The sequence below is a fragment of the Scatophagus argus genome, chromosome 7 (genome assembly GCF_020382885.2).
Source record: "Scatophagus argus isolate fScaArg1 chromosome 7, fScaArg1.pri, whole genome shotgun sequence".
Classification (NCBI taxonomy): Eukaryota; Metazoa; Chordata; class Actinopteri; family Scatophagidae; genus Scatophagus; species Scatophagus argus.
Genome location: NC_058499.1, coordinates 1,718,684 through 1,746,263, shown reverse-complemented (window position 1 = coordinate 1,746,263; position 27,580 = coordinate 1,718,684). Strand labels below are relative to the sequence as shown.

At 46.4% G+C, this 27,580-nt stretch overlaps 1 protein-coding gene across 5 annotated transcripts in view; it reads left to right on the top strand.

Moving 5' to 3' along the window:
• cadps2 (Ca++-dependent secretion activator 2) overlaps positions 1–27,580 on the top strand; it is a 129,950-nt gene that overhangs the window by 27,869 nt on the left and 74,501 nt on the right. For all 5 annotated transcript variants that reach the window (XM_046393067.1, XM_046393066.1, XM_046393065.1 and 2 more), the window contains exons 3-7: positions 14,859–15,191; positions 22,035–22,115; positions 22,570–22,803; positions 23,360–23,481; positions 27,169–27,280. In XM_046393067.1, coding sequence (XP_046249023.1) covers positions 14,889–15,191; positions 22,035–22,115; positions 22,570–22,803; positions 23,360–23,481; positions 27,169–27,280 — 852 coding nt within the window. In that variant the 5' untranslated portion in view covers positions 14,859–14,888. The remainder of the gene's footprint in view (positions 1–14,858; positions 15,192–22,034; positions 22,116–22,569; positions 22,804–23,359; positions 23,482–27,168; positions 27,281–27,580) is intronic.

Below are 27,580 nucleotides of genomic sequence, written 5' to 3'. Positions count from 1 at the left end.
GCAGAAAGGGGCCTTACTGAGCTGACATTTAGCTGATATTTAGTTGGCGCCCTAAAGTTGATGATGCGGTAATATTTCTGCCCAGTTGAGTTTGTGCAGGTTAGAGGAAGAATATGTAGTTTGATTTTGGGGGTGAACTCTCACTTCATGCAGGAGGCTAAATTATTAATTAATCACAACAAATTAATGAACCGTGGGGCTTATTATGAGCTGCAGCACCACTTGAGTTCAGTGCAGTTTGAAAACTGATGGATCTTGTGGAAACTGATCGTGACTGCTGTAGAACAAACGACAAACTAACTGCTTGGTCCTCAGTCCTTTTCACTTGTTTATGATGTCCGTCTTCAGCGTGTGTCTTTAATCTCTTTAAAGGCCGATGAGTCTGGACCAAAGGACCTGAGACCCGAATGTACCACAAATGTCAGACTGTCAGTCTTGCCTGCAGAAAATCAGCCTTTCTGTCAAATGGTACCAGTTTGCATTTATGAAAGCCGTATTTTTGTGCTGCAGCTGCAGGTGTGTGACCTGTAATTTAGCTTTTTAAAGCAGCAGGAGTTCGGTGCTTCAGGTCTGACATTTCTGGAGCCCAGCAGGAAGCCGCCGCCGCTCAGCCTGCAAGTGCCTCCCGCTCGGAGAGCTTCGCTTTATTTAATGAGGGATTTCACAGACTTCTGACCCCAGATCTGCTCTCGGTACAGACCTGGTCCTCATGCTCATAGTGTTTATCTGTGTGGAAGATGAGACGCTGGAGGGCAACGGGGAAATCAAAGACAGAAGGTCAGCGGTTCAAATCCTGGTCAGAGGTCAACTCCTTCCAGTCTGATCGATATCCATATCCTGTGAAAAATCAATGTCTTCATCCTGAGACTGAGACCTTTTTGAATCATTAATGAATAAGTAACTGAAATGGTGTCCATTTTGTTAATCCTTGTGTCCTGCGCTTTTACCTTCAGAAACCTTTAGCTTGTGGAGTAATCAGTGTGGACCTCCTCACACATTTCTAATGATGCTGCTAATCATTTTCTGTCTAACTTTACAATACTTTCCTTTATATTAAAAGGTCACCAGTTCCCTGAGCCCCAGATTGAAGCTGTGGTAAACTGAAGTCCACAAGGATTTCGTCTTCGGGTCTTTGAGCCCACTTTGAGCTGCTTGCGGCTGTTAGGGATGTTAGGGACCTGTTAGGGATCAGAAGAACATCTCAACCTGAGATGGTGCTGCTTCAAAGTGAGTGACCACAGTGCAGAGGCAGATTTACTGCTCAGCAGCAGCAGCAGGTGGAGGTGTAGCTCTGACTCCACCTGAGTCGTGTCACACTGATGTCCTCACTTTCATTCTGGCAACAAACAGAAGTCTGCCAGCAATGGGACGAAATGTCCTTTTTTAATGGGGAAAACACCTGAGCAGGTGTATGGGGAAAACACCTGAGCAGGTGTTCCAAAGTCAGAAATTGGGTAAAGGTGGTGCGCCGCCCGGGAATGGAACCCGGGTCGCAACGATGGGAATCTTGCATGATACACTACACCAGCGGCGCTTTGATTAACAGCGAGACGTCAGCCCCGTGAAGAGCAGGTGGCCTTCCAGACTGATCTCCGCCTGAGGTGGGACCGGCTCCTCCGCCCAGATCCTTCAGGTCCCACAGAAGCTCAGAGGGACTGAGATCTGTGGGATTTGAAGGCCAGGTCAGCACCTTGAACTCTTCATCATGCTAACATAATGAATTCAGGGACTCTCATGTCTGTGAAGGTGTGCGCTTGGTCTGCGACAAACACACGAATGCCAGGACCCAAAGTTTCCCAGCAGACTTCTGCCTCTGGTTTCTCTGCCGTCCACATGATGCACAAGAAGTCGTGACTGGTCAGACCAGACCACCTTCTCCCACGGCTCTAGGCTGCCAGCTTGTGTCAGTGCTGCGTGTCTGGACACACAGTACTGACACGCAGTATGAGGTGGTCGTCTTTCGCTCCGTACCTGCGTCGACTTTTTTGCAGCGACGATGAACAAAAGTGTTGAGCAGTTTGTAAAGCCTGCCGAGCGGTCAGCTGGTTCATTCTTGTCTGGTCTGACTGAGTATCGTGGAAAGACATCACAGAAATGCGTCCTATTTGCAGACAAACACACCTGTCATGTGCAGAGAGGCTGGCTCTGCCTCCAGGCTGTTTAACGCATGTAGTCGTGTGTGTGTGTGTGTGTGAGTGTGTGTGAGTGGGAGGCCTGTATCTGTGTGTCTGTTTGCTTTGATACAAGTTTCACATGGAAGCCTGCTAATGCGGCATGAAAGTGGATTTACACTCAGCTGAGGAGGAGTAGCCAAACGTTTGAAGTGTGTATGCAGCTGGTTTTCCCCCTTTCCCGTAGATGAACGTACAGTTCTTCTTTTACGCGTGCATTTCAGTGTTTCTTCAACCGTGCGAGTTTATTTTCTCTTCCTTTCTGCGAGGATTCGACGCTGCACAGAAGACGTTGGCGTGGCCTCGCTGAAGGACGCTCCCACAGCAGCAGAGATACGATACGGCAGCCATAAATCAATCAGTTGAATCTTGCAGGACTGTTTGCCTGTAGAACTGTGGAGAAGCTTTGACTGAAAATATGTTTTGGGTTGAGGTGAGGCCTTTGGGTCCTGAAGGTTCAGCCAACCACAGTGTCCGTCCTTGTACGAATTGTGAAGCCATTTCAGCAGGTGTTTCATTTGGAATGTAAGGATGTGTAGTTCAGTGTGAGTCGACTGTGTTTGTTCTGCTGCTCGTCAGTGAGTGTGTAAGTTCACCGAGAGAAACGAAAAGCGGTCGGATTCCTTGCATGCGTCCACACGCACGGCCAACCGTTCTGATTCTGCTGCAGAGAAGCTGCTTCACACACACGTCCAACCCGGCAGCACAGACGATCAACAGACATCAGGGTCACCGGTTCAGTGTGTGACCACATGTGAAATCTGGTCCCAGTCTGCCCCTCTGGTCCTGAGTTCTGCTGCTGAATAACAGACTGAAATCATCATGAGGTCACAGTGAAGCTGACCTTTGACCTCCTGTGCAGAAAATGTCATCACTTCATCATTTTATCCCTTTTGGTTGGAATTTTGGCAAAATTAGTGCATGAATTCTGCATAACAGCCACCACATGCTGCTCGTTGAGAATCTCTAAGCGCCATATTTTCTTGGTTGCCACGCCAACGGAGGCGGTTCACATGTGCTGTTCATGCTGTACAGGATTCATGCGTGTTTACGGTAGCTGGACTTCTCGTCCTGGCAAACGGCACACCTGAAGTGGCACATGATGAAAACGCCTGAACTCGTCTGTTGTGTCAGAGTGACCGTCACGGTGACGTGGGACGGACTTGAAGCCTGCGTCCCCCGCCCCCCCCCCCCCCCGATCTAAGTGATGTGCTGCTTCCTCCGCCTCCTCAGTCTTTTCCCCCTGCTCAGTGGGAGGTGACGATGACTCAGCGCCGTCACTGCTGTGAAACCGAGCGACCTGTTAGTCTGTCACAAGAAAGGACTGCTGACATTTCCAGCTGTCCTCCACCCACAGATCCTCATTATGTCCCGCGGCACACGTTACCGAAACGTAACACAAACGTTAAGGGGACGTATGGAAATTTTGGGATCTTTTGTCTCTAAGCTAGCGTTTTGTCCCTTCCAGTCTCTGGATTGAAGCATTGGAAAAAGTATTACTACAATTATTTATGTTAAAGTAGTTTTTATTGTCCAGTACATTTAAATGTTTTAATTGTCAACAAAACAACAACACCAAGCTGAAATTCTCTTTTATTGTTTAATATTTAGTCCCTGAAAGGTTTTATTTATTGTGAACCTGCGAAAAGCCACCAGGATGACGTTAAGCTGTTGTTGTAAAGCATCTTTTAAAAGAGGAATTTGAACGTACAGTATACATAAAGTGGGCCTGTTTATTTGTTGGTGCTGTCGTCCTTCACTGCTCTGACATTGAAGCTGAAATTTAATTTTTAGATTCTTTTGATCTTAGATATTTTCACCTTCACTATAGCAACAGCTGAAAAGCCCGTTTCCTTTCACCTGACGTCCTCCTGCGTCCTGAGGTCTTTATTCTCTAAATGTGATTATCACCACAGGTACGTGATGGCTGCTGTTCAAGCTGCTCTTTGTATTAATTGAGCTCGTCGGTCCAAGTTGACCCCCCTTTTCAGTCGTCTTTCAGTCCCCATGGAGACCACACCACCTCTTCTCTTTTTGCACGGCTCGACAGTCGTGGACAATCTTTCATGTTATTCACTTGGCTGGTTATTCGACACCTTTGTTGGGTTTCTGAGAGGTGACAGGTAGAAGAGGGGAGGTGGACTGAGAAGCTGACCTCTCGTCCAATAGGGATTCACTGCGAGAAGCGTTCCGGTCAGGTGACCCCACGTTTCGGGCCCTGAATGAGTTCAGCTCCTGGCTTGGTTTTGTCACCACTGTGTTGGTGTTGTTTCCAGCAAACAGACCCACTGAAGCAGCTGCTGGGTTCACAGTCCTGCAGCAAATCCTCCCTGCATGAAGATCACTTTCCAGTTCCTGATCATTTTGAAGGCTGCAGGTTGTGGTGGCATCAAACTGCAGGGTGGACAAAATAATAGAAACACGTGTGTGTGTGTGCTGAATAAACTGGCAAATGATGACAGCTGACAAACTTAAATTGCGATGTGAGTCGATTTGACTTCCGTGAAGAAGCTGATGAAGGATTTTCCTTTTTATCAAGTAGTTTTCAGCTTTTCAGCGTGTCGACTGTCCGGTTGAACTCGAGCTTTGTGCTTTCGCTTTGAGTTTGCATCACGCACCAACTGGCTCATCATGCAGCTGATCAGTTTTGATCTTTTGCTCAGAGTTTGCCGTGTGGTCTGAACACCAGCAAAGGAGGCAAAGTTCAGACGTTCACACTTTTGTTTTTAAAACTAAAGTCAAATAATTGAGAAACATTTGTGGGAAATGATTTTTGTTGCTCGATGATTGTTTAGAAGCATCACAGGACTGTAAAGACTCACATCCTCTGCGGTCAGAAGAAGCAGGAACATAAAAACAACAGTCGACGTATGGCTCACGTGACAGAATCACGAATGTTCGCTGTCAGCTTCTGTCGCTAGTCGATACCGGAAATACTCAGTGGGTTATTAAGCTAATTATTATTGTTATTATTATTCTATTAATGTCCATGTAGGAGCCGTTTGTAAAGCGTCTGGAGGGTGGATCGTCCACTCGGGACGGGTGCTGCTGGACGGAGGAGCACAAAGTGTTTTGACGCTATGCTAGGCTAACGCTGCGATGTTGTGCTGGTGAAATGTTTGGCTGTGTGGTGATTTATGGACGACAAAGACGTCACATTCAGCTGCTTCAACAGCAGTCAGTCTCTCTTCGCTGTGAGCTTTAGATCGTCTTTCTTTTCTTCTCTGGTTTTCCATCTTTGACAACATTTTCTGCCTCCTGGCAGGAAGCAGGATTTCTCCCCTCTGCACACCAATAAGCTCATCCAGTTTCCTGTTGGTTCCCACAGTTTCGTCATTCAGCTTTTTGTTGTTTGTCCAGCAGAGACTCGGATGACAAAAAGCACAAATGAAATCTGCATCAAGCAGAAGCTGCAAATCACTTCTGGCATTTAACTGTGCTCACAGTCTTTCTTTATTGGCTCTTGTGGTGATTCATTTGTTTCCCTCATGTTTTATAGAGAAGTCTTCATGCACTAATGTCTGAAAATGTCCTGGGTGCTGGGTTCTTTGTTGGTGCTTGATGTCTGAAATGTCTGAATACTTACTGTATATTTACTTTGACTCTGAATGAATAGTGATATTCAGATGCTACAGTTCAGTACAGGCTAACAGAACCACAGGTGGTGTCACGTAACATCTGCTCCTCTTGCATTTGTATTCGCGGGAGCCACAGGATGTCACGTGTTGTGTTTTGCACAGCGTGATGTTCATCCAGGAACACGTCCTACTTGGCTAAATTCATGCAGTACACAAGATATGACTGAATAAGTGTCCACTCACTTCCTGTCTCGACGGGTACAGCGACAGTTTCCAGAAATATGTCCCTGCACACTGGGACGAACCCAAAGAGTCGCCGGTCACATTAGCAACTGTACCACTGCTAACCATAGCATGCTAACATCCTGATATTGAGCAGCTGTGCGTCATTTTAGTTTAGTGTGTTAACATGCTCACTTTGCTAATTTGCTCTATCAGACTATCAGCAGGATGGTTCTCCCATGTGAGTCGGGTCCTGCTCAGGGTTTCTTCCTGTTAAAAGGGAGTTTTTCCTTGCCACTGTCTGCTTGCTCGGGGGTTCAGTTTCTGGGTCTCTGTAAAGCACCTAGAGACAATTCTGATTGTGTGAGGTGCTATATAAATAAATTGAATTGAATTGTTCTAAACATAAAGTACAGCTGAGGCTGATGGGAATGTTAAGTAAGCTTCCAGTACAGACACTCACAGTGGAGGAAAATCCTCACTGGGTCGCAGTGACTGAATTCAAGTTTATGGAAAAAATCTGTTCTGTAAGAAGTTCTCTTACTCTTGTGCAAATAGTTTTTCATAAATCATAAATATGGCAACTTCTGATCAACTCATATCATTTTTTTACTGCACAACTACCATTAAGCCACGCCCCCACTGGTTAAGCCCCGCCCACTGTGTGTATATAAATACAGATAATTTACTTGGTCGAGCAGACACAGATGATGGTGGACCTGCTCATCCCTACATGCATCTTAAGGAGGCTCCTGTTCCCTGTACGCCTCAGCATTTGTTCTTATTTTTGCTGTGTTGTGTCCTGCTGCCAGTTTGTTCTCAGTTCTGTGAGTTAGAACAGGCACGAAGTCGCATGGCGAGAGGTTCGTGGTTTCACCTTCGTCCTCTCATTTCCAGGAGGATCAGTCTGAACGTTTGTGATCAAACCTGAGCCGATTGCTGCAGGTTCTGCCGTTGAATCCAAACACAGCAAACAGCTGTTGGTCATGGCTCTGATACTCCTCCGCTGTGGTCTTTCAGTTTCCCTTCCAGACTGATGACTTTCATAACTCGTCTGCTTCGCGGTTCATCTGTGACATCTGCAATTTGAAAGCAGAAATGGGACTGGTGTTAAAGAGATTCGGCAGCTTCACTCGAGGCAGAGGAGACGCCCACGCTTGTTCCTTTAATCTGCACTTCATCAGGTTTTTATTGAACATGAAGTAATTGGTTTTTAGAATAAACTCTGACACATCAGTTCAGCTGGTGGATGATCTGTTACAGGCTCCAAAAAATGACACATGGCCTCAATAAATAAAAGCACCAAAGCGAGGTTTGAGCTGATGTGTCCATGCGTGAACCAAAGGCTTGATTAGTACCTCCTGCCTGGTGCAAGCTGTACACCGAGTGCATCAGGCTCTAATAACCTGAGGTAGAAGATAAAACTCAGCTGTGTGTACAATTTAAAAACGGGCTTCTTTAGCTCTGATGCAGCTGCCTCTCTTTGTCTGTAGTCACCACTCTGTGATCTCAGTCCCGCCCACAGCTCTGTCTGATTGGCTGCACTCACAAGTAGCTCGCCAGTACTGAATAATCTGAATCTGCAAAGTAGCTAAAGTGGTAGTACAGAAGTACAGTAAGTTCTTATCACGCTGATGTTTGTTCAGGTCTTCATTTTTCTGATCAGTTTGGGTTCAGTTATTTATTTGATCCTAGAAAAAGGGACTGAAACATCATAACTGACAGCTGAGCGCTGCTCCTGATTGGCTCAGACAGGTGTGTGGGCGGGAACTCGATACCACGACTCCATCCCCTGATCACTACTGCACAGACTCTGGCTCCAAATGACATCACCAGAACAAGATGTCAAGAATGTTTCAGCTTCACTTTTGTACAGCCAAAGGAAGTGGAGACACGTCGGCCATCTTTATATCCGCCGATGGTTCTAACTTTGGTCTCCTTAATTACTACTAGTTGGTATCAGTCCAGTAAAAACGGTCGATGCCTCGTCGACTTCCTGTTCTGGTTTTAACCTGAATATGCTGAGCTCGTTGCAGACAGATGAAGTCCAAGAAAACATTCTGAACTTTCACCGAATTTAAAGCCTGTATGCTGATATGTGAAGTGTTCAGGCTCCGTGGCAGGCTAACCGACTGAGTTGAAGCAGGCGATGGAGACATTTTAATATCGAGCTGAGACATGTTTTATGCATGAAGGAGAACGTAAGATCCACAGCTTCCCATAGCTGATAGTGGAGCACTTAAAGGAACAGTTCACCCAAAAATAAACAGTCCTGATCTTCTCAACCCCATGCTGCTCGAAAGTCAGGTGTGTCTTAGTCCACAAAACGTGTGTAGCTTCACAGTGAAACGACGCTTCATTTTGTCATACATGTGTGCTGATTGGTTGAGCTGAAATGAAACTTATTCCTTTATGTTTATTACTTTCACCGAGACAACTTCCAGCGTGCTTCGTTCGGTTTGGTGTTTGCCACTGAACCACGTTGCGGTTGAGGTTGGCGCCACGGCGAGCGTTGTAAGTCTCTCTCCTCTTCAGCAGTTGAACTGACACTCAGAGGCCTGCAAACACTCGTCGTCTGTGTCTTTAATCTCCTGACTCGCTGCCCGGCGCTCTGCTGGTGTGTAAATAATTCAGTGAAATTTTAAAGCCCCAATTAATTCGAGCTGCAGGGAGGGAGGATGTCTCCCGCTGATCGATTCATTAGTAATAATGGCTGACATTTGTGTCCCCAGACAAAATGGAGGCGAGCCTATAGAACCCAGAGAGCAGCAGGGGGAGGGCTGCCACCTGGCTGATGGCCACATTCAGGCCTCAGATCATACGTTACGGTGCCTCAGTCCAGAGTTCTGCTCAGGCCTGATGGTTCAGTCTGAACCAAACCCACCTCACAAAAAAATCTGATGAACAGCCATAAATGAGCTAGAAATCTGTACGTCAGCACGTCTCATCCATAACCAAACAATTCTCATGCGTAAAAAATTTCTTTCCGAGGTTCAGGTACAGAATGACCATCAGTTTTACTCTAGTAGTATAAGTCCTTCTCTCCCTCCAGATGGTTTGATTTTCTCGACTGGTCCATTTCTGTCCCTGACTAAACCCTCATTTGTGCTGGAGGAGGTCAGAAGGCACTGAACTCACATGTGTGTAAGTTACAAATGGGTCTTTCTTTGAACTGAATGCAGGCACACCGTTGAAAATGATCTGAAGACTCAAGTTCAGGTATAAATCGAAGAACATTGTTATAAATTAGGCCCCAAGAATGTGTTTCGATCCAGGCTCAGAGGGCGTCTACATGGGGGGTCAGAAGAGCCTCCACCAGGCTGACAGGAGGCTCAGAGCCACCACAGAGGGAGTAACCTTTACACACACACACACACACACACAGATTAGTCTGTTAACAAGTATTGTGTGTGTCAGTCCCACATGCACCGTCCTACTGCCCAAAATGCTCACTCAAATGTGGATTCATCCACCGCTGAAAACAGTCCCCAGCAAACAAGAAGCCCAGAAGCTCTGAGGCACTGGAGCTCAGGCGTCTCTACACATCGACACAGAGCATGAGGCTAATTGCAGACCACAGTGAAGTGGGTGGTGATGCCTCCAAGTCCACACATTTAGACTCAACAGGATCATTTGTCCTGTGATGAAACATCAGAGCTGCATTCATCTGCGGTCCATTTCAGCTCAGATAGAAAACAATCAGACGAAGTGAAAACAGTAATCATACCGACATGGAAAAATAATCTGTGCTGGTTAATGAGCCACTGGCTCCTCCATTAGCCTGTCCTCATGCCAGTCACCGTTATTAAGTAATTACCATTTAAGCGTCTCCTGATAGCTGAGACGTTCACATTACGACCTTCTTCTTTTCACTGTGGTCACTTGTTTTTAACTCACTTCTTGGAATATAAAATGGCTAACTGTTATTTTTGTGTTTTCTGATCGTGAATTGCATGCATTTATTAAACGAATAAAACTGAAACGAGCAGACAGAAAGGCAGACGAGGAGGAATTTGAAACTCTGCTGGAGAAACGTGTTTAAACACCAACTAGCAAAACCTGTGGATTCCTTGGTCGAGTTTCCAGGTGAGTTGAGGATTTATTTGGACCAACCGAAGGAGATCATGGAGACCAGCACAGGTTAGTTTTATTTAGGTTAGGTTTCATTTGAAAGTGTGTTTTGCGATAAATCAGTGAGGCAGTTGAGCTTGTCTTCAGTACAAGAGCGAAACTTGAGTTGTACGGTTGTATTTTTCTGTTCAGAAAGGAAAACAGGTGTAAGAATACTTCCCGTCTGCACTTCTTGTGCCTCTAGAGGCACAAAGTGGTATTACAGACAGAACGGGCCATGGCTAGCTGATTAGCATGCTAACCTCAGAGGATGTCTCCACTACACAACACAGAGACATCGCAGACGGAACGTCAACACTGTTGTTTTTCACACTCTGGTGATGCTAGTTCAGTTTTCGAAACTGAAAATCTGGCTGCATATACATCAGTAATTTAATTCATTTCCCAAATAAGTTTTCTATCAGTTAGCCTGTGAATATTCTCATTCATCCAGGTCATGGATGAATGACCAGCTTAGTCAAGCGAGCATGAACTGATGAAGCCTCTTGGATGAGAGGTGAAACGTCTTCAAAGACAAATAACTAAGTCCAGTTGCATTCGATTGAATTTCCTTGAGATTTTCTATCAGTTGTTTAATGTCTTCATTGGGTTAAAGTAAGCACTGCTCTCTGTGTATTGGTCTCGATAAGACTTGACTCTGTCAGACGTCTGGACACTGCAGGTTTTATTCCTCTCTCTAAAGCTGCTTTATCAGGTTGACTGTGATTTTGTTACCGTCGTCATGTTTCACCACGGCTTATCACAAAGCTACGATTCCAGTTATTTTCGCTAAAGCTGTTGTCGAGAGCAGATAACCTCCTAACGAGGAGCTAAATCTCACTCAGAGGTGGAGACATTTTGTTTCTAACCCCGAGTGTGTTACAGTCATTTGTTGGTTTTTCTTTTTAGTGTCTGTTTGAAGGATTAGGAGCCAAACAAAAAATGAAACACGCCTGTTGAACAAACCTGGCAGTCAGTCTGAAGCCTTTTCACACAGTCATGACTTAATCTCAGCAGAAACTCCAGCATCTGCCTCCTCATCTTCAGTCGGCTTTATAGTCCTTGGCCTTCGTGCGTCCTCCCCTCCAGCAGGAGCTCTTTAATGTCTCCTTGTTCTTTGTGCGATGCAGAGAGAGATGAGCTGCTGTTAGTTAGCAGGCTCCTCTGGTGGCAGCTACATCTGTCGCCTCCTTCTTCATCCACTTAACATTAGCCCATTTCCATTCATCACCATAAAGAGGACTCTCTCCGTGTCGCCGCTCGTCGTCGCCCCCGCTGATTTCACGCGTCTCCGCTGATTCCTTTGACACCAAAACAATAGTTTTCTCTGTTTTTTCTCTTTTATCTCCTCGTTGAGACTCTTCAGCTTCTCGTGATTTCTGTTCCACATCATTACTCGTACAGCGTCGTCTCGGCTCCATCTGCTGTTGGTTCACGCTCCGCAGGTCTATGGCTCTCATGAGGCCGGTTCAGTCAGGGCGTGTTATTTTATGTCACACGAAAACCTTCAGACTATCAGCAGTCTGAGTGGCCTTTATCTGAGGTGCACACTCTGTTGGAATGATTTGGGATTTGTTTGCTCATCAGCTTTAAACCCTTGTTACGCAGCCTGTCCAAGGCAGAGACGTTGGGCCGTTTTTCAGCCCAGTCGTTCGGGATAAAACGTACAAATAAGTGAAGGGGTGTCGTTGTTCTGCCTTGATGCTGGTCGCAGAGGTAATGACGGAGCTGAATGCATCTGTGCAAAAAGTTAGACCGGCTTTGGAAAAGCAAAGCCAGTGAAATGACGGGTCTTCTTCAAAGCAGCAATGTGCGATTTCTGTTTTTGAAAGGCTTATCGGGGAAAGCTGTTGCCATGTGTGGATAATCAATTCCATCAGTTTGTTGTTGGTTTTAGTTTCTCCAGAGAAAAAGTTCTTAATAATGAAAAGATAATGCAACATATGTTTTATTAAGTGATCCCACAGCTGATTCTCATGGAGATTTGAGTTTGAAGTGTAAGATAAAAACACTAATAAACTTTGTGTTTGTATATGATTGTGATTTTTTAAATTAAGATGATCATATTTTCATACAATATTCTTAAATCAAACATGAATAAATAAGCTCTGAGCACCAACAGAGAATAGATAAAATGGCTGCTCATGGAGAATAACTTTCTCTTTGTTGTTAGTAGTTGTCAGTGTTTTCCATTATGTATAATTACACAAAATCATTGCAGACTACAGCACACACTAAAATCTGTGTCTTCATCCCACTGGGCATCATGAATCAGAAATTATTACTCCTGCCGCAAAATATGATTTTTAGGATTTTGACGCTTCAGTGAGAATTACCCAGGAAGCCTCGGTGGGGAGACTCACATCCCACAGATGCTCGACTGTAATCGCTGCGGTGACATGACTGAGCACGTGGAACCTTTTAACAGGACTGAAAGCTTCCCCTCGAATCATTAAAGTCAGTCATTAAAGCAAATTTTCACACATAAAGAGATTCAAAGAATTCACCTGGAAAGCTTGTGATGCTCCACACAATAAAATGTCTCTAAATCAGAGAAAATCAATAGAGAATAATAAGGTTGGGTGGGTGGCGAGTGAATGATTTATTGATATTGATTATCTGTCTTACAACTCTCAGTAAACAAGTTCATCAGACATTAGAAATAAGTTTTAAAGAATTTATTTTCAAATTGATAGTAGAAAATAATAGAAAACCCATGCAGAAACGTGTAACAAAGCCCAGTGATCTTAAAATGGTGGACTTTGACGCAACGCCTCAAAGCTCCTTCACCTGCAGCTGCTGGTGTGCTGCTTCATAAGATGAACCCAGAGCACAGGCTATGCCCTGGAGGACATCTGTCCACTTGGTGCGGGGCCGTGAAGCTTTCTGTGCCAGCCGAGCAGACAGTTCGGAGACGTGAGTCTCAACGACTGGACGATGGCGGCGTCCACAGCTGGATCCTGTAATAATATCATGTGTACCGCAGAACTTGTCGCGCAGGTCTTTCAGCAGGGCCTTGCACACTTTCTTGGTGTGCTTGGTGTCAGAAGCCTTCAGAAGGTCAGAAGGTTCTTTTTGTGTTTCAGTTCTCTGATTGACGCTGGTCTTCAGTAGTTCAGTTGTCTCTGCTATGAAGAGTGAATCATGAACCAGGGAACCTGTGAGTCCCAGTCTGCCTCAGCTGTCTTTGTGTCTGTGGCCTTTGTGTCTGTGGCCTTTGTGTCTGTGGCCAACTGTGTCTGTCAAGACTGAACCAGAAAGCCAAAGATTCTGGCATGCGTTTACAGACAACAGTTTCACAAAGTTTTCCTGAGCTCATAGTAACATGTGTTTCACAAGGTGGTGAACCTCAGTCCATCCTTGTTTGTGAATGACTCAACTTTTGGAGGATCCCACTTTTCATACCCAAACATGATACCATCACCTGTTATTAATGAGCCTGTTTACCTGTGGACTGTTCCATAACTCTCTCAGGCTCTTGTTGCTCTGTTCCCATCTGGTTTCAAATGTGTTGCAGACATTAAATTCAGAATAAGCATTTTTTCACAAAAATCCTTGGAGTTGATGAGTTCAGCCATTAAGGATGTTGCCTTTCTATTGTTTCCAGCTGAGTATATGTCAATCAGGGCTATCACATTATGCTGTATTGCTGTTTTCCACAGCCTCCAGGTTTTTGTTAAAGCAGGGTTTTCCCCCCTGTGCCGAATACTGTAGAATTCAGATTGTTGAAATCAGTTCAGGAAAGAGATGAATTCATGCACATCTGCAATGGAAAGAAACTGACTGGGCGAAATGTTTTGTTCCTGTTTGAGATGATGATGATGATGATGATGATGATGTGTCTGTTTGTGTCAGCCGCTGCTCTCTGAGCTCTCGGCCTCCATTAGATGAATCATTTTCCCACCGATGTTCTGCATGTGCGAGTCTCAGAGCCACTAATAGCCAGCTGAGAGACTGTTTAACTTCACACTGAGCTGCCGCTGCTGCCGCTGCTGCTGCTGTATGAAGCCATCTTTCCTCTGTCGGGCTCAGGGAGCATCACGTTTGATCAGCAACCGAAACAAAATGTGAATTAACCTGCGCCTTTTAACATTAGAGCCACTGAATTACTGTGATCAGGCAGACAGGAAAACCCAGAGTTAGCAAAATTGTTATTCATTGTCCGTTAAGAACGATGAATTTGAAGTTAATGTATTCATTCGACCGGTGTGTTTAAACAGGCGCTCACCCAGATGGGAGGTGGACTTGATAACCTGTTGCGTTCAGTCTCAACTTAGGGCCGAATTCATAAAACATCTGAAGAGGAGGTTCAAACTGTCCGATTTAGTTGGAAATCCTAAAAATGACCACTTTCTCACACACTTTTGATTTAGTTGTGTAAACAATTCATTAATGCGTCATTGTGGCACCACAAGTCTTAAAGAGGAATTCCAGTACTTTTAAACCTGGGTCATATGTTCACATCTGCTAGTGTCTGAATGATTCGTACAGATGTTTTGGAACTGGTCCAGCAGGTGACCTCGGCCAGCATCCCCCACATGTCTGCAGTGTAGTCCTTTGGTTCAACTTGGTCCACCAAAGTTGAGTCCACTAAAAGGCTGAGATAGTTACTCTGAGAGCCTGACAGCATTTCAGAAAGGATCCGGACAAACTTGTGTTTGGGGTTAAACCAAAAGCATTTTGCTCTTTAACAATCTTTTCTGTTAGTGTGGCATCTCTGGCTAATTAAAAGTTAAATAAGTGCTGATTGTCCTGTGCCCCTCTCTCTCTTTGGCAGGGCTTCCTGAAGAGCGAGCGTGTTTCCCGGATGGTTCAGAGTGGCGGCTGCTCGGCTAACGACTTTCGCGAGGTCTTCAAGAAAAACATCGAGCGTCGTGTCCGAAGCCTCCCGGAGATCGACGGCCTGAGCAAAGAGACGGTCCTGAGCTCCTGGATCGCCAAGTACGATGCCATCTACAGGGGGGATGAGGACATGCGGCGTCAGCCACAGCGGGCTCACCTGAGCGCCGTGTCAGAACTCATCCTCAGTAAAGAGCAGCTGTACGAGATGTTCCAGCAGATCCTCGGCATCCGCAAGTTTGAGCACCAGCTGCTGTACAACGCCTGCCAGGTGAGCTGCGAGGCCAGCAGGTGCAGGCCTTTACGTGCCTTTACACACTGTATTTGTAATTCTTCTCCTCTAATGAGGTTTTTATAGAAGTTTGAAAGTCATGACCCAGAGAGCAGGATTAATTGGACCGATTGTTCAAACTTTCTGTAGATATAACGTCTCAAAGAGTTAAAGCAAGGCGTCTGGACTTGTGAAGATTGACTTGAAGACGTTTCACGACTTATTGTTCTTATGGATTTCGTGTGAATTGGGGTGAAACTTCCTGGGTATGGATGGGAGGACAGCATAGTAGGTGCAAGAGAGGTGATGTCTAAGTCCACCACCTCTGTTAAGTGAAGGTTTTTCCAACTTAACATAGATGGCTTCCTTGACCCCTCTTTCGTACCACCTGTCCTCTCTGTCAAGAATGTGGACATCGTTGTCTTCTAAGGAATGTCCCTTTTCCTTAAGATGTAAGTGGACTGCTGAGTCTTGTCCTTTGGAGGTGGCTCTCCTGTGTTGTGCCATTCTCCTGTGGAGTGGCTGTTTTGTTTCACCAATGTACACATCTGAGCATTCTTCACTGCGCTGGACTGCATGTATGATATTGTCATTTTCAAACTGATTACACTAAGTTCAGCTTGGATCATAGCTGCAGTGGAGTTTGATGGTCAAACGGGCTCATTAGCAGGAGACTGCAGGGCACCGTGAACGTCTCAGCGTCTCAGCACAGTAACTAGACGCTCACTGAATCTACGCTGTGAGCACACTTGGTGTATTTTCAAGTGTGGGATGGCTGACACGCGCTCACGATGAAGATTGTGGCGTGAAGACGGAAGCAGAGTCAGGACAGGAAGTGGCCTCATGGGACTGAACATACACTAAACTGTGCAGCTGCAGCGCTCCTTCACTTGTGTTTGCATTGAACAACCATAAAGTCAGAGTTGGAGTCCCGATGCTGCCTCTTCACTCTGCACAACAACGAGTGAAATGGGACTCTTCCTGGAAAGCTCCTGTTGCAGTGCGGCGGTTTATTCATCGTGATCGATGGCTCCCTCTCAGCTCTGCTCTTTCAGCGCTGCTGTGGATACGAGATTCGGCTCAGCGTCGTGCTCGTGAACCAAGAATTTAATCCATAATTGATTTGTTTTACATCCCTTCAGCAAAGATTCAGAGCAGCACAGATCCAGCTATGATTCAGCTGCCCTTTTCTCTGCAGCTTTACAGAGATTAGAGTTACAGATTAGCAGGTTGGGTTCATATGGAGGCAAAATATACTTCCAATGCAAAACTTTCCTTTTACTCTGTGTGACTGCAGTTGTTCAGTGGCGCATTCAGCATTTGTCTGCTCCTTTCCTTTTAAATCTTAAATCTTTTAAACTGTCTTTCCTCTCCGTCAGCTTTTCTGTGTCTCTGTACCATCGCTGGGCAGCCACCCAGCTGGGCCGCCGCTGCTGGACATGGCTGAATGATGCTGAGATGCTGTCGAGTGAGGGTATGCTGACAGATGGCAGCCAGACGCCCTCGGTGCGCACGTAAGAAAATCAGGATGGATTCTGGGACTTGTAGTTCGTGGACACTGCACCTCCATTATAGAATTCCATACATCCAGACGGGAGTCCAGGGAGACAGACGGGGAGGGTGGTGGCCAAATCAAACCAAAGATATCCACTTGGTTGGATGGAAGGGAGCAGAGAAAATCTGTTCTCTCTTTGTTAATTTGTTTGGGCAGACTTTAAAGGCCTGTCCACGAGTCTTTCTACAGTCTTTGAACACCACTCTGTAGAGGAAACAGTGCGTCAGTAATCCTCTGCGATTCTCCTCTGCTGATTATTTCCTTCGCTGTGACCAGTGCCGAACATAAATAGCTTCCATTTACAGATTACTTCACGGCCCATTGAGACATCATCCTCGCCTGTACAACAACCAGAGTGTGTCTGTTGCCAGGACAGATTCTATTATTGTCCTGCTTTGTTAGAGGCCAAAATAGAAAGAAGAAGAAGGAGGGAGAATTAAAAGAAACAGCAGCTAATTCCGTTTTAAGTCCTCACCTGTGTATCCAGGGTTTCATTGAAGGGACACTTCAACCCAAAGTCAAAACTGCACATTTTCCCCCTTACCTGTGGTGCTCTTCATCCATCTGGATAGTTTTGGTGTTGTTTTGAAGATGTCACCTGTAGAGACGTCTGTCTTGTCTTGAGTACAATGGAACAAGGTCACACTTTGCTTACGGTGCTCAAAGAACCAAAAAATACTCACCGGGCATCTGCTCGTGGACTGGAGGCTCGTGCTCGTGTTGGGTCGGGATGTTAACGTTAATGTCTCCCTCCTCAGCTGAGCTGTAACGTTAGCCAACCTCCCATGAGAAGATACACGCTTCACTGCACAGTGATGCCAAAATTCAAAGACATGACCGCGATGTGACAGTTTGGTCATATCGCACAGCCCTGCGTGGTCACGAGCCCTGCTCTTCGTCTTTATAAGCTCCCATTATAGCACAGTTAGCAGCAGTCATCAGTTACTGCCAGTGAATGTCAGTGTATTGTAATGTGATGTCGTTTTTCCTGAGTTCACAAGTGGCGAAATGCACAGATTCCAAAAGTCTGAAAAATAAAATAAAATCGAAGCACATCTAAGGAGAGCAGAGGAGGATAAAACTGCAGAGATGTGAGGAGAGAGAGGAGCTGGAGAAGATGGAGGGAGATAAGAAGAGGAGGAGAGGAGGAGCTGCAGCTGTGGAGTGAGGGAGAGTCCAGGTGTTCGGATCAGCTGGTCTCTGACAGTCCACCATGTGTGTCTGGCTCCAGTCCGCTGAGTAGTATGGTATGGTGTCACAGAAAACGACATCCACAAGCCAAACTCTCACCAAATCTAAAGATACGTGCATCTGATCTGATCGAGTTATGACTCACAAGTGGGCACTGAGGGTTTGAACGCACCTTAATCAGTTCACGAGCTCCGAGTGCTGCGTTGATACGTGAGACAACCGAGTCCTGACTTCCTGTTGTTTTTAGAGCACCACTCAGCACACAGGAGTGTTTTAAAACGTGCTGTGCCGTCACCTCTTCAGTCCACGTTCCTCCACAGATGTCATGTTTGTTTTGTGTCCGCAGAGACGCTCTGATTAGCTCTGTGTCGCCCCCTAGAGGACTGAGGTCTGTTTCCCCCCGGGGGACGCTGAGCCAGCTGGACCAGATGTGGTCCTTTGGGTTGGTGTGTTTGTGTGTCTGCTCTGACAGTCGGCCTCACGCTGGAGGGTGGATGCACAAGTGGAGTCTGAGAGCGAACCCCACGGCGAGTGTGGAGCTCTGCAGAGTCGTGATGGTGGAGCAAACACGGGAACGCAGTCCTACCCGTTTTCACGTTTTGAGCCTTTTCAGCACTAAGCCTTTTTAAAGCAGTTTTAATGATCCTGTGTCATTGCTCACAGGCTGCTCCTGTCTACAGCTGACTGATAAGACAATAATCTTTGGTTTTTTAGTTTGTTTGTTGTTGTTTTTTTTTTATTCACGGGTATGAGAAACCGTGGGCCTGCTCGGCCTTGGAGGGCGTCTGTTGATTTCTTTTGTTTCTGTGTGTGTCGTCTCTCATTAGCAGCAGGAGGCAGGGAGATGAAGCTCAATAAATTACCAGCAGCTCCAGGCTGCAGCGACACGAAGCTCAGAAATCTGCCGCCTTCTTCTTCTTCGGGGTTTTGTTTCCTGCTCAGTCGCTGCCATTTGAACTAAATCTCCTCTTGCTTTTCAGCTGTTGTTCTTTGATTCTCGTCTGTGACTGACGGCAGTGTGTGATTGTGTCTTTTCTCTGTCAGCCTTTCATCTCTTTGTCAGTGATCAGTCTGTGATCGGCCGTCTGTGCAGCAGCAGGTTGTTCGCTTTGTAATAAGACAGCAGTGAAACAAAGTCTTTATGATGCAGGAAGCTGTTTACAGTATGACTGAGGTGTCGCTGCATCTGCGCTCACGTGCATGTGATCAGGTTTCTGAACGTCTAATCAATATCTACAGATCTGTGTTTGGACTTTGAAATGTGCAGACGGCTCTGTGGTTGTGTCCATCGTTATTAATGGCTGAAGTCCATCAGACACGTCTTCGGTTTGAGCTCTCAGTTGGCTCTTTCTTCGCTTGACGTGACTGCGTATGTTTTAAACGTGATCCTTTTTTCTTTTCTGCCTTAGATGAACCAGGAAAATCACTGAATCCTGCACAAAAACACAACTTTATTATTTTATTTTGGTGAAAGTGGATCATATTTTGTGTATGAAATTATTTGTATTTCATACAAATCTCACTGATGTCCTCTGGCTGCTCTGCCTCAGCTCTCAGTGACCTGGCTGTACTTGTTCTCAAGGCTAACTGCTAACTGCTGCTAGCTGTAGCGTCTGTTAGCTGTGCTGAGTCCAGTGAACTCACTGGACCAGGACCGAACGCAGCCTTTGAGACGGAAGGAGGCCACTAAGCCTTAATGACGTGAAACGTGTGGTGTTTCAGTGCTTCCTCTGTGTGTTTGTCGGTCGGCGTCCAGCAGTTCGATGTGTGGATTTTGCCTCTCTGACGTGTTGACACGTTTCTGAGACTTTAACAGCTTCATGTAAAGGCTGGTTGTCATAGAAATGCTCCATGAGGCAAAGTCTCAGCAAAGACCACATAATAGAAGTCATGGTAACAAAGCCAGCATGTGCTCTGATCTGTGTGTGTGTTAATTTTAGTACATGCAGCCAAACTGTGGGTGTGTCATCGTCTTATGGGGGCAGATTAATCAATAGAAGCTCTGATGAAGCTCAGATTTATTGCTGTTTCGTCGTCTGCCTCAGAATCTCGGACCCAAACTGGAGGGTGGAGGTCAGATAGAAAAGCTTTTAGTTGAAAAGTTTTTATCATTTGAGAGCTCGTGTATCTCGCTGTGTGTGAGCAGATACAAACCAGTTCACTGACTGAGTCGTACGTTTTAATCTGATCTTTACAGGTCGCTTCTTTTCAGTCCTGCCTTTGGATCTCCAGCTCCACAAAAACTGCTTGAGTTTGTTGAGCGGCTAAAATCGCACGGATATTTTGGATTTCATTCCGTGCTGGAGGTTTTATTTGTGTTAGTGGCTGCTGCTGTTACTTCATAATCTGGTTTATAAACCTCTTTGTTTAATTATGCTGCTGAAATGTGCTGTTACAGCCTGAGCTCTGTTATCTCAGTACAGTTAATTAGATTTGAGTGTAATTAAACCAGAGACACGACCAGGAATGCAAAGTGCCAGCATGCAGCGGATGTTTTTCTGACCACAAAAAGTTCATCGCTGCTGCCGACTGATGGGCCACGAACGCATCAGCGCAGACAAACTGCTTCAAATAAACATAAAGAATTAATCGGAAGCCCGTTTCACGTTCACGAGAGCAAGAGAAGGCAAAGTCATCCAAACGAAGCAGGTCCATACAAAATAGAACATCAAGTGAGACAGGAAGTTTAAATCAAAAACATCTCATAAGACTTGTAGAAAATGACAAATAAGTAACGAACGTTCAACAACGAGGAATGAAAGGAGGAGTGTTTCCTGTTTCCTCTCACCCACAAACATGAGGCGTCTCAGCCGTGCGTGTCGGTCTGAGGACCACGCGTGGCGAGCGTTTCGTCCCACAGCCCGTCCAGCTGACGCTGCGCTGGCGGGACGAGGAGGGTCTCAAACCGACATGAGGCTCCTCAGCGTGACTAAAGGAAGTCCCATCGCTCTGTAAATGAGACACTGACGGCTGATTTTGAACTCTTCTGTGGGAACCGTTTTGGTCCGGGCTCAGATTAAAGTGCTTATCTTTTCTCTGTGTTGTCGGCTGTGAAGGTTCCACTTGTCTCTTTGGCTTCAGGCCTGTTTCCATCAGAGCCGTTTTATCTCCGATTGGCATTTCAAACGCCTCTGCTCATCACAGATTTGTGAAATGAGGCGCAGCTTTCTGCCCAGTAAGCAAACCTCGTTAAATTTCCTCCGTGCTTTCATCTCCTGTTTGAGTCTCGCCGACGCCAAGCTGAGCAGCTCTCGAACAGCACGGCCTCGTCTGCCTGTGGTGAAGGTGAGACTGCAGCGCCGACGCTCACCAGGTTTAATGCTGAATATGTGCCAGCTTACAGCCTGAAAAGGCAAGAATCGGTTCAGGAACTTTGACTGATGCTTGTTAAACCACAGTGAGAAGACCCACATAACAAACCCTGACCTGCACAGGAGCCGGGTGTCGGGGTCTTGGTGGACCTGACTGTAGGAAGCAGCTCTCTTTAATTTTAAATGCAAAAGTTCCAAAAAATTAGAAAATGTGATGTAGAATTTTGAGTTTTTCTGGTTTGCTTCAATGCAGTAAGAGTTGGACATCACTGTTAATGAAATTCAAAGTTTGTTGTTTTGTCTGTTTTCTGATGATTTCAGCTTTTCCAAAATGAACCCGATGGCGGTTTTCCCCATGTCTTTACAGCCGTGAAACAACAGGTTCAGGGAAGTGAACTACTGGGACCTTGTAAGACAGAACTTAGTGGTTTTGCCATCAAGCGTTTCCTTGGAGCAGCACCTGGTGGACGTCAGAGGAACTGCAGCTGAACAGTTTTAACATGCAGTCACTGACCTGATGTCTGTGCTGCACCTCATCAAGAGGCGCTTTGTCCTCATCCTCGTGAAGTGGCTGATCTCGGACCTTCACTCCTGATTGGCTAATTACTGTCAGCTGTAAACCACCTCAGCCGCTGATTCGTTTATCAATACATACCTGAGCTTCCTTAGAGTCCGCGTCTCCTGCTGTGTCTCTGCTTCCTGCTGTGATTGGTTGACTGACCCTGCAGCTTTCTGATGGGCTGACTGACGTAGCCTTTCACGTTTCTGTTCTTTGTTCTCTTTCAGCTGGACAACGTGGACGAGCAAGCGGCTCAGATCCGCAGAGAGCTGGACGGAAGGCTGCAGCTGGCCGAGAGGATCTCCAGGGTGAGCGGCTCACGTTGCTGTTGACCATCAAAGCCAAACTCGTCATGCTGTAATGCTGTGAAACTTTGAAGCTGCGCTTTCAGCTTTTTCATTTTAGCAGGGCTTCTGACCGACACGCCTTCAGAGAAACCTCTCCAGCTCTGCAGATCCTGGTTCAGTCTCAGCTCTTGTCATTTTGAAACTGTGCATTGACTATCCAAATTACAGCCTCCTAATCCTACAGAACTTCTGATTGTGGTTTGTATCACTCAGTGCGTCTCCCTCAGTTAAGATGCCTTCTTTATTTCGCTCGGTTCAGCGAATCGAGCTCTGTCTTTGGGTTTGGAGTGGAGCTCCGAGGGGCTTGTTGTGAGTGTGGAGGCTGTGGAGCTGACGTTGTAGTCATGTTTTCAGATTGCTCAGCTGCTTCATGAAGTGCACGTGGATTAACTGTGGCTGCGTGTGCTTCCTGCAGGAGAAGAGACACCCGGAGTTCGTCTCTGCCGACATGGAGCCTCTTTACGTGGAGGAGCTGCGTTCGTCGGTCAACCTGCTCATGGCGAACCTGGAGAGTCTGCCGGTGTCCAAAGGAGGTCCGGACTTCAAACAGAAGCTCAAACGCTCCTCCATGAACAACTCCTTCCTGGACATGGGCGACGAGGGCGACGTCCTGTCCAAGTCCGACGTCGTGCTGTCTTTTACTCTGGAGGTGTGATGTGAACTGATGTGTGAACCGCGTTGATCGTTAGTGCTCAACAGGTTGATCGTCAAGAAATTATTGAACACCAGTTCTGATTTTTCTGATCATTTTTCAAGTCATTTGTACAGTACTAATAATGAAAATGTATGTCACACTCACAATGTGCTTTACACTCAAAACATATAACAGGAGTAAATAAAATCCCCAACATAAAATCTAAAATATTGTAAACAGTCAGTTAAGAAAAAGCCGTAAAAGGAAAAACGTTGGCTTTCTTTTCTGTTTTGTAGTCCTGTAAGATGAATATCATTGAGTTGAGTGGACAAACGCAGAGGAGGAAGACGTTCTCACATCTTAAATGTAAAATTTAAGTCTATTCAGATGTGATCTTAACACTAATGAAGTCATGTGGCTGCAGCAGAGCAGCTTCTCTGCCTCCGAAACGTTGAGTCCTCATAGCCGCAGGCTGATGGCAGTAAAACTGAATAAAATGAACTGATTAATCAGATCTTATAGTCAGAATGATTAATTGTGAGCACGAGTAACGTCCTGTTGGTGCTTTCAGATTGTGATCGTGGAGGTCCAGGGTCTGAAGTCTGTGGCTCCAAACCGGATCGTTTACTGCACCATGGAGGTGGAGGGCGGAGAGAAGCTGCAGACAGACCAGGCCGAAGCCTCCAGACCGCAGTGAGTTCCTCCTCGAAGTGGCTCCGGTGCCGCCTCGAGTCCTCCGGTTTGTCTCTTTGAGGCTCGGATGAGTCGTTTAACAGCATAAAGACGCCAAAAGGCAAAACTGTCATGTTTGATGTTTGAGTGTGAACTAACAGTTAAAGGTGCCTTTCGATGGACAAAGAGTGACACAAAGCTGAGGGGGTCTGTGGTCGGTCTGTGGTGGTGAACAGACGTGTTCAGAGCTGACGCTGCGTTTACAGGAAGCTTCCTTTTGCAGCCTGCTGAGCCTTCATTCTCGACTCCTGATTGGATTATCATCTGAGCTCTTGAAGATGAAATGAACACGCAGACCTCAGTGAGAAGCGTCCTTCACACACTTACATGAAACTGCCAGACAGACAGAAGACCACTGACCTTTTATCTCAGAGGGGGAGGGGTGACCCTCAGCTTCCTCCAACACCACAGTAACCTCGAGCGACGCGTCTTCAGTCAGGGCGAGAAGATGCGAGGCCGTCATGCAACAGTGTTGGAGTTCAGTCTCATCACACACACACACAAACACACACGCCCACACACACTCACCTACTGGTCTCTGGAGGAAAGTCCAGCTGAGTGCAAAACCCTCTTTTATGTTTATTAGAATTCATTTTTATATATTGTTGTGCAAACATCTAAACTTACACCATATCAACAAAAATATTGGGACAGATCTTTTTATTATTGACTTCAGGTGTGGTATGAGGCTGTTCCTCAGGGTTTGGGCTCGGCCCCTGACTTCCAGTGAAGGGAAATCTTAATGCTTCAGCATACCAAGACATTTTGGACAATGCTATGCTTCCAACTTTGTGGCAACAGTTTGTTGAAGGCCCTTTTCTATTCCAGCATGACTGTGCCCCAGTGCACAAAGCAAAGCTCCATAAAGACATGGTTGGATGAGTTTGGTGTGGAAGAACTTGACTGGCCCACACAGAGCCCTGACCTCAACCCCATCCAACACCTTTGGGATGAACTGGAACGGAGATTGTGAGCCAGCTTCTGTGTATTGCCTGACTGTCTGTGTGTTTAGCATGAGACACCACTAAAGTCTCTGTTGGTGTGATGGCCAGGTGTCCCAGTACTTTTGTCCATATAGTGTACGTCTTCCTTGGTTTACGTCTGACTGCAGGAAAAACTGATCTGGATGCTGTCTCCGTGTGACTAAAGTGCAGCTGACTGATTGTCCCTCAGGTCTGTCAGTTCTCGATGGCTGGATGCCCGTCGCTCAGCGGGGGTCCGGGCTCTAATGAGGCTGCCCTTTCACATGCCTCGACTGCCTTTTCTGACAGCCGTCTGCCCACCAGAATCAGCAAACGAAGCCAATTAGATGAGCTCGCGGTCACCTGATGACCTCGTGGTCAACAGGGATCCTGTGGTGTGAAGCCTGGCTTCACTGTGGCTCCTGTAACCTTCACTGTAATTATCCCGCAGCACACTTTCACACTGCTCATCTTCAATAACACACACATACGCTTAATGACATCGTGGTTAACTGTAATTACACAGACAACATGATTAGCTGTGATTACAGCGTGGGCCAGTCGCTCCGATGACTCCTGCAGCTCTTTAATCACCGAGGACCTTTTCATTAGGAAGACCCTCAATTATTCTGGGATGTCAGGACCAAAGCACCACAGCGTTTCTTCATGTTTATTACAGATTTAGTCATGCTCGATGAACTTGCAGAGACTGCATTAGACAGCGTAAATTAAATCTGTTTGTTTTCCCGTCTAAATGAGCTTTGTTAATTCCTGCGTCACCTGCCGCAGGGCTTCACGTTCACCTTCATCCAGGAGATCATCTGGAAACTGAGATGAGCTTCAGTTCCAGATGTAGCCCTGAGGGTTTGCACTGTAAACTGATTTTTTTACATTATGTACCAATAAGAAGTAGGAAACACTGAGAGAATCAACAGGAAGACGTTTGAACTGGGCTGCACCAGCTGGTCGTGAATCCATCACATCATATGGAGTCAAAGTGTAGAAATAAATAAATCCTGAGCTATAAATTATGAATTTATTTATTTTTGGTCGCAGAAGCGGCGATAAAGCCAACGTCTCCTGTGGTTCTGATGATCTTGTCCTGACGTTTTTTTGGTGGTCTGGAGGTCGTGTACGTCCTTCCTCTTAGACCGGCACAGTTCAGTTGTGTCATTCCATTTTTAATTTAATGTTCATCTTCATCATCTCGGATCTGGTTGGTCAGCTGCTGGTTAACGTGCTGCTGGCCTCCGTACAAGCCACAGAGTCCGCCTCCGTTTTCAAGGTCCTCATTGTCTTTGCAGAGGTCTTCGTTGTCTCTCCAGAGAGACGCGTCTTCTTTTCAGAGGGACTCGATTTGATGGCGGAGGAGCTCGCGGTGCCGTTGGAGGGCGAATAACTCGTTCGTCAAATCCTCCGCGGTTCCCATGAGGTCGTAGTTTGGCCGACTCGTTTTCTGTCTGTTAAACTCTCTCTGGTCGACAGCACTGTTCACAACGTGGTTCCCATGGTTACATGAAGAAAACAGCAGCTGCTGAGACTTAAACGAACAGGAAGTGATGTCACAACACTGACTGAACAGAAAGTGACATCATAGACAGGCACGGAGCTGAGGGTGCACTGACATCTAGCAGTGAGACGCCTTCAGTGCACTGATAACAGAATCAGGGTGGATTCTGGGACTTGTAGTTTATGGATGCTGAACTCCATAACGAGCCACAGAAATGTACTGCGCAAATTACATTCTATTCAAGCTCTCACAGGCCAATTAAAATGAGGTGCTCGCCCGGACCTCGAGCCGCCGCCACCCTCTTCAGACACTTGGAGCGACTGAGGCGGCGAACCAGCAGCATCAAAAGCAAAACAGCTGAGATTTGCTCTTAAAATTTGACCCGCAGTCTGTTTTCGCTGCCGTCTGGTTGTAATGTTTTCAACACTCAAGGTCAAGTTTTGTGTGTGTGTGTGTGTGTGTGTGTGTGTGTGTGTGTGTGTGTGCACCTTTCCACACAATGTTGCCTTGGAAACTGGGAAGCTGAATATGCAGCTCAGTTTTGTTTCTTGTTCTCAACAAGTGAAAGGGTCACTTGTCATCTGTGCCACACACACACACACACACACACACACACACACACTGTTGAAATGACAGTTCTGACATAGCGGCGTGTAATCGTGGGAGCGTGGCTCTCGGGGTGTATAATGGCCGTGTCTCCGTCGCCCTGAGCGGGAGGCGTCACTCTGCTCCATTAGCGTCTCTGTGAGATGGACAATCAGTGATTCCTGACGGCAGCCGCCGCTGACGGGACGCTTTACTGCCTCTGGATGTGTGGCTGAGGCCTGATGTGCTGCTGGCACTTTGCAGGGTGACCTCTTGTCAGTCAGCTTTGCCTTCTGTGGTGTCTGAGTCATTGAAGTGAAGTTTGAGATGAAGTTTTAAAAGTTGAGACTTGTAGGTTATATTAAATGCTGTGCAGTTGCCGCACTGCGTGGTTCTTTGCTCATGCTTTTGAAATAAAAAATCTTGTACCTTTACAAAGCCGGACTGAGTCTGTCTCTCGCTGGGGAAACTGATTTGAGCGTGACAAATGTTTTGTGTTGGAGGAAGCAACAGACGGCTTTTTAAAACTCAAAAGCAGGTGCAACAAGCAGACGCTAAGTGAATCAGAGAGAAAATCTTTGTGTGTTTCAGGTGGGGGACTCAGGGGGACTTCACCACCACTCACCCTCTGCCCTCGGTCAAAGTGAAGCTGTTCACCGAGAGCACCGGGGTCCTGGCTCTGGAGGACAAGGAGCTGGGCCGGGTGAGAGTCCGTCTGCACTACAGCAGACATGCACACACACACACACACACACACACACACACACACACTGTGCTCAGTGTTTCATGTTTGTTAGCTACGCACTTCAATCCGGCTAATTCATCCAAAACAAAACCAAATCAGTCACGAATGTCCTGTCACTTATTCAGACACAACCACCGACGTCTCGCAGCTCGAGTGACGACGACCCTGCAGGCGCATCACCTTTTAAACCGGACAGACAGGAAACAGAGTTAACGAGTCGTGAATGTGTGACGCGACGCGACAGTCTGACCTGAGATG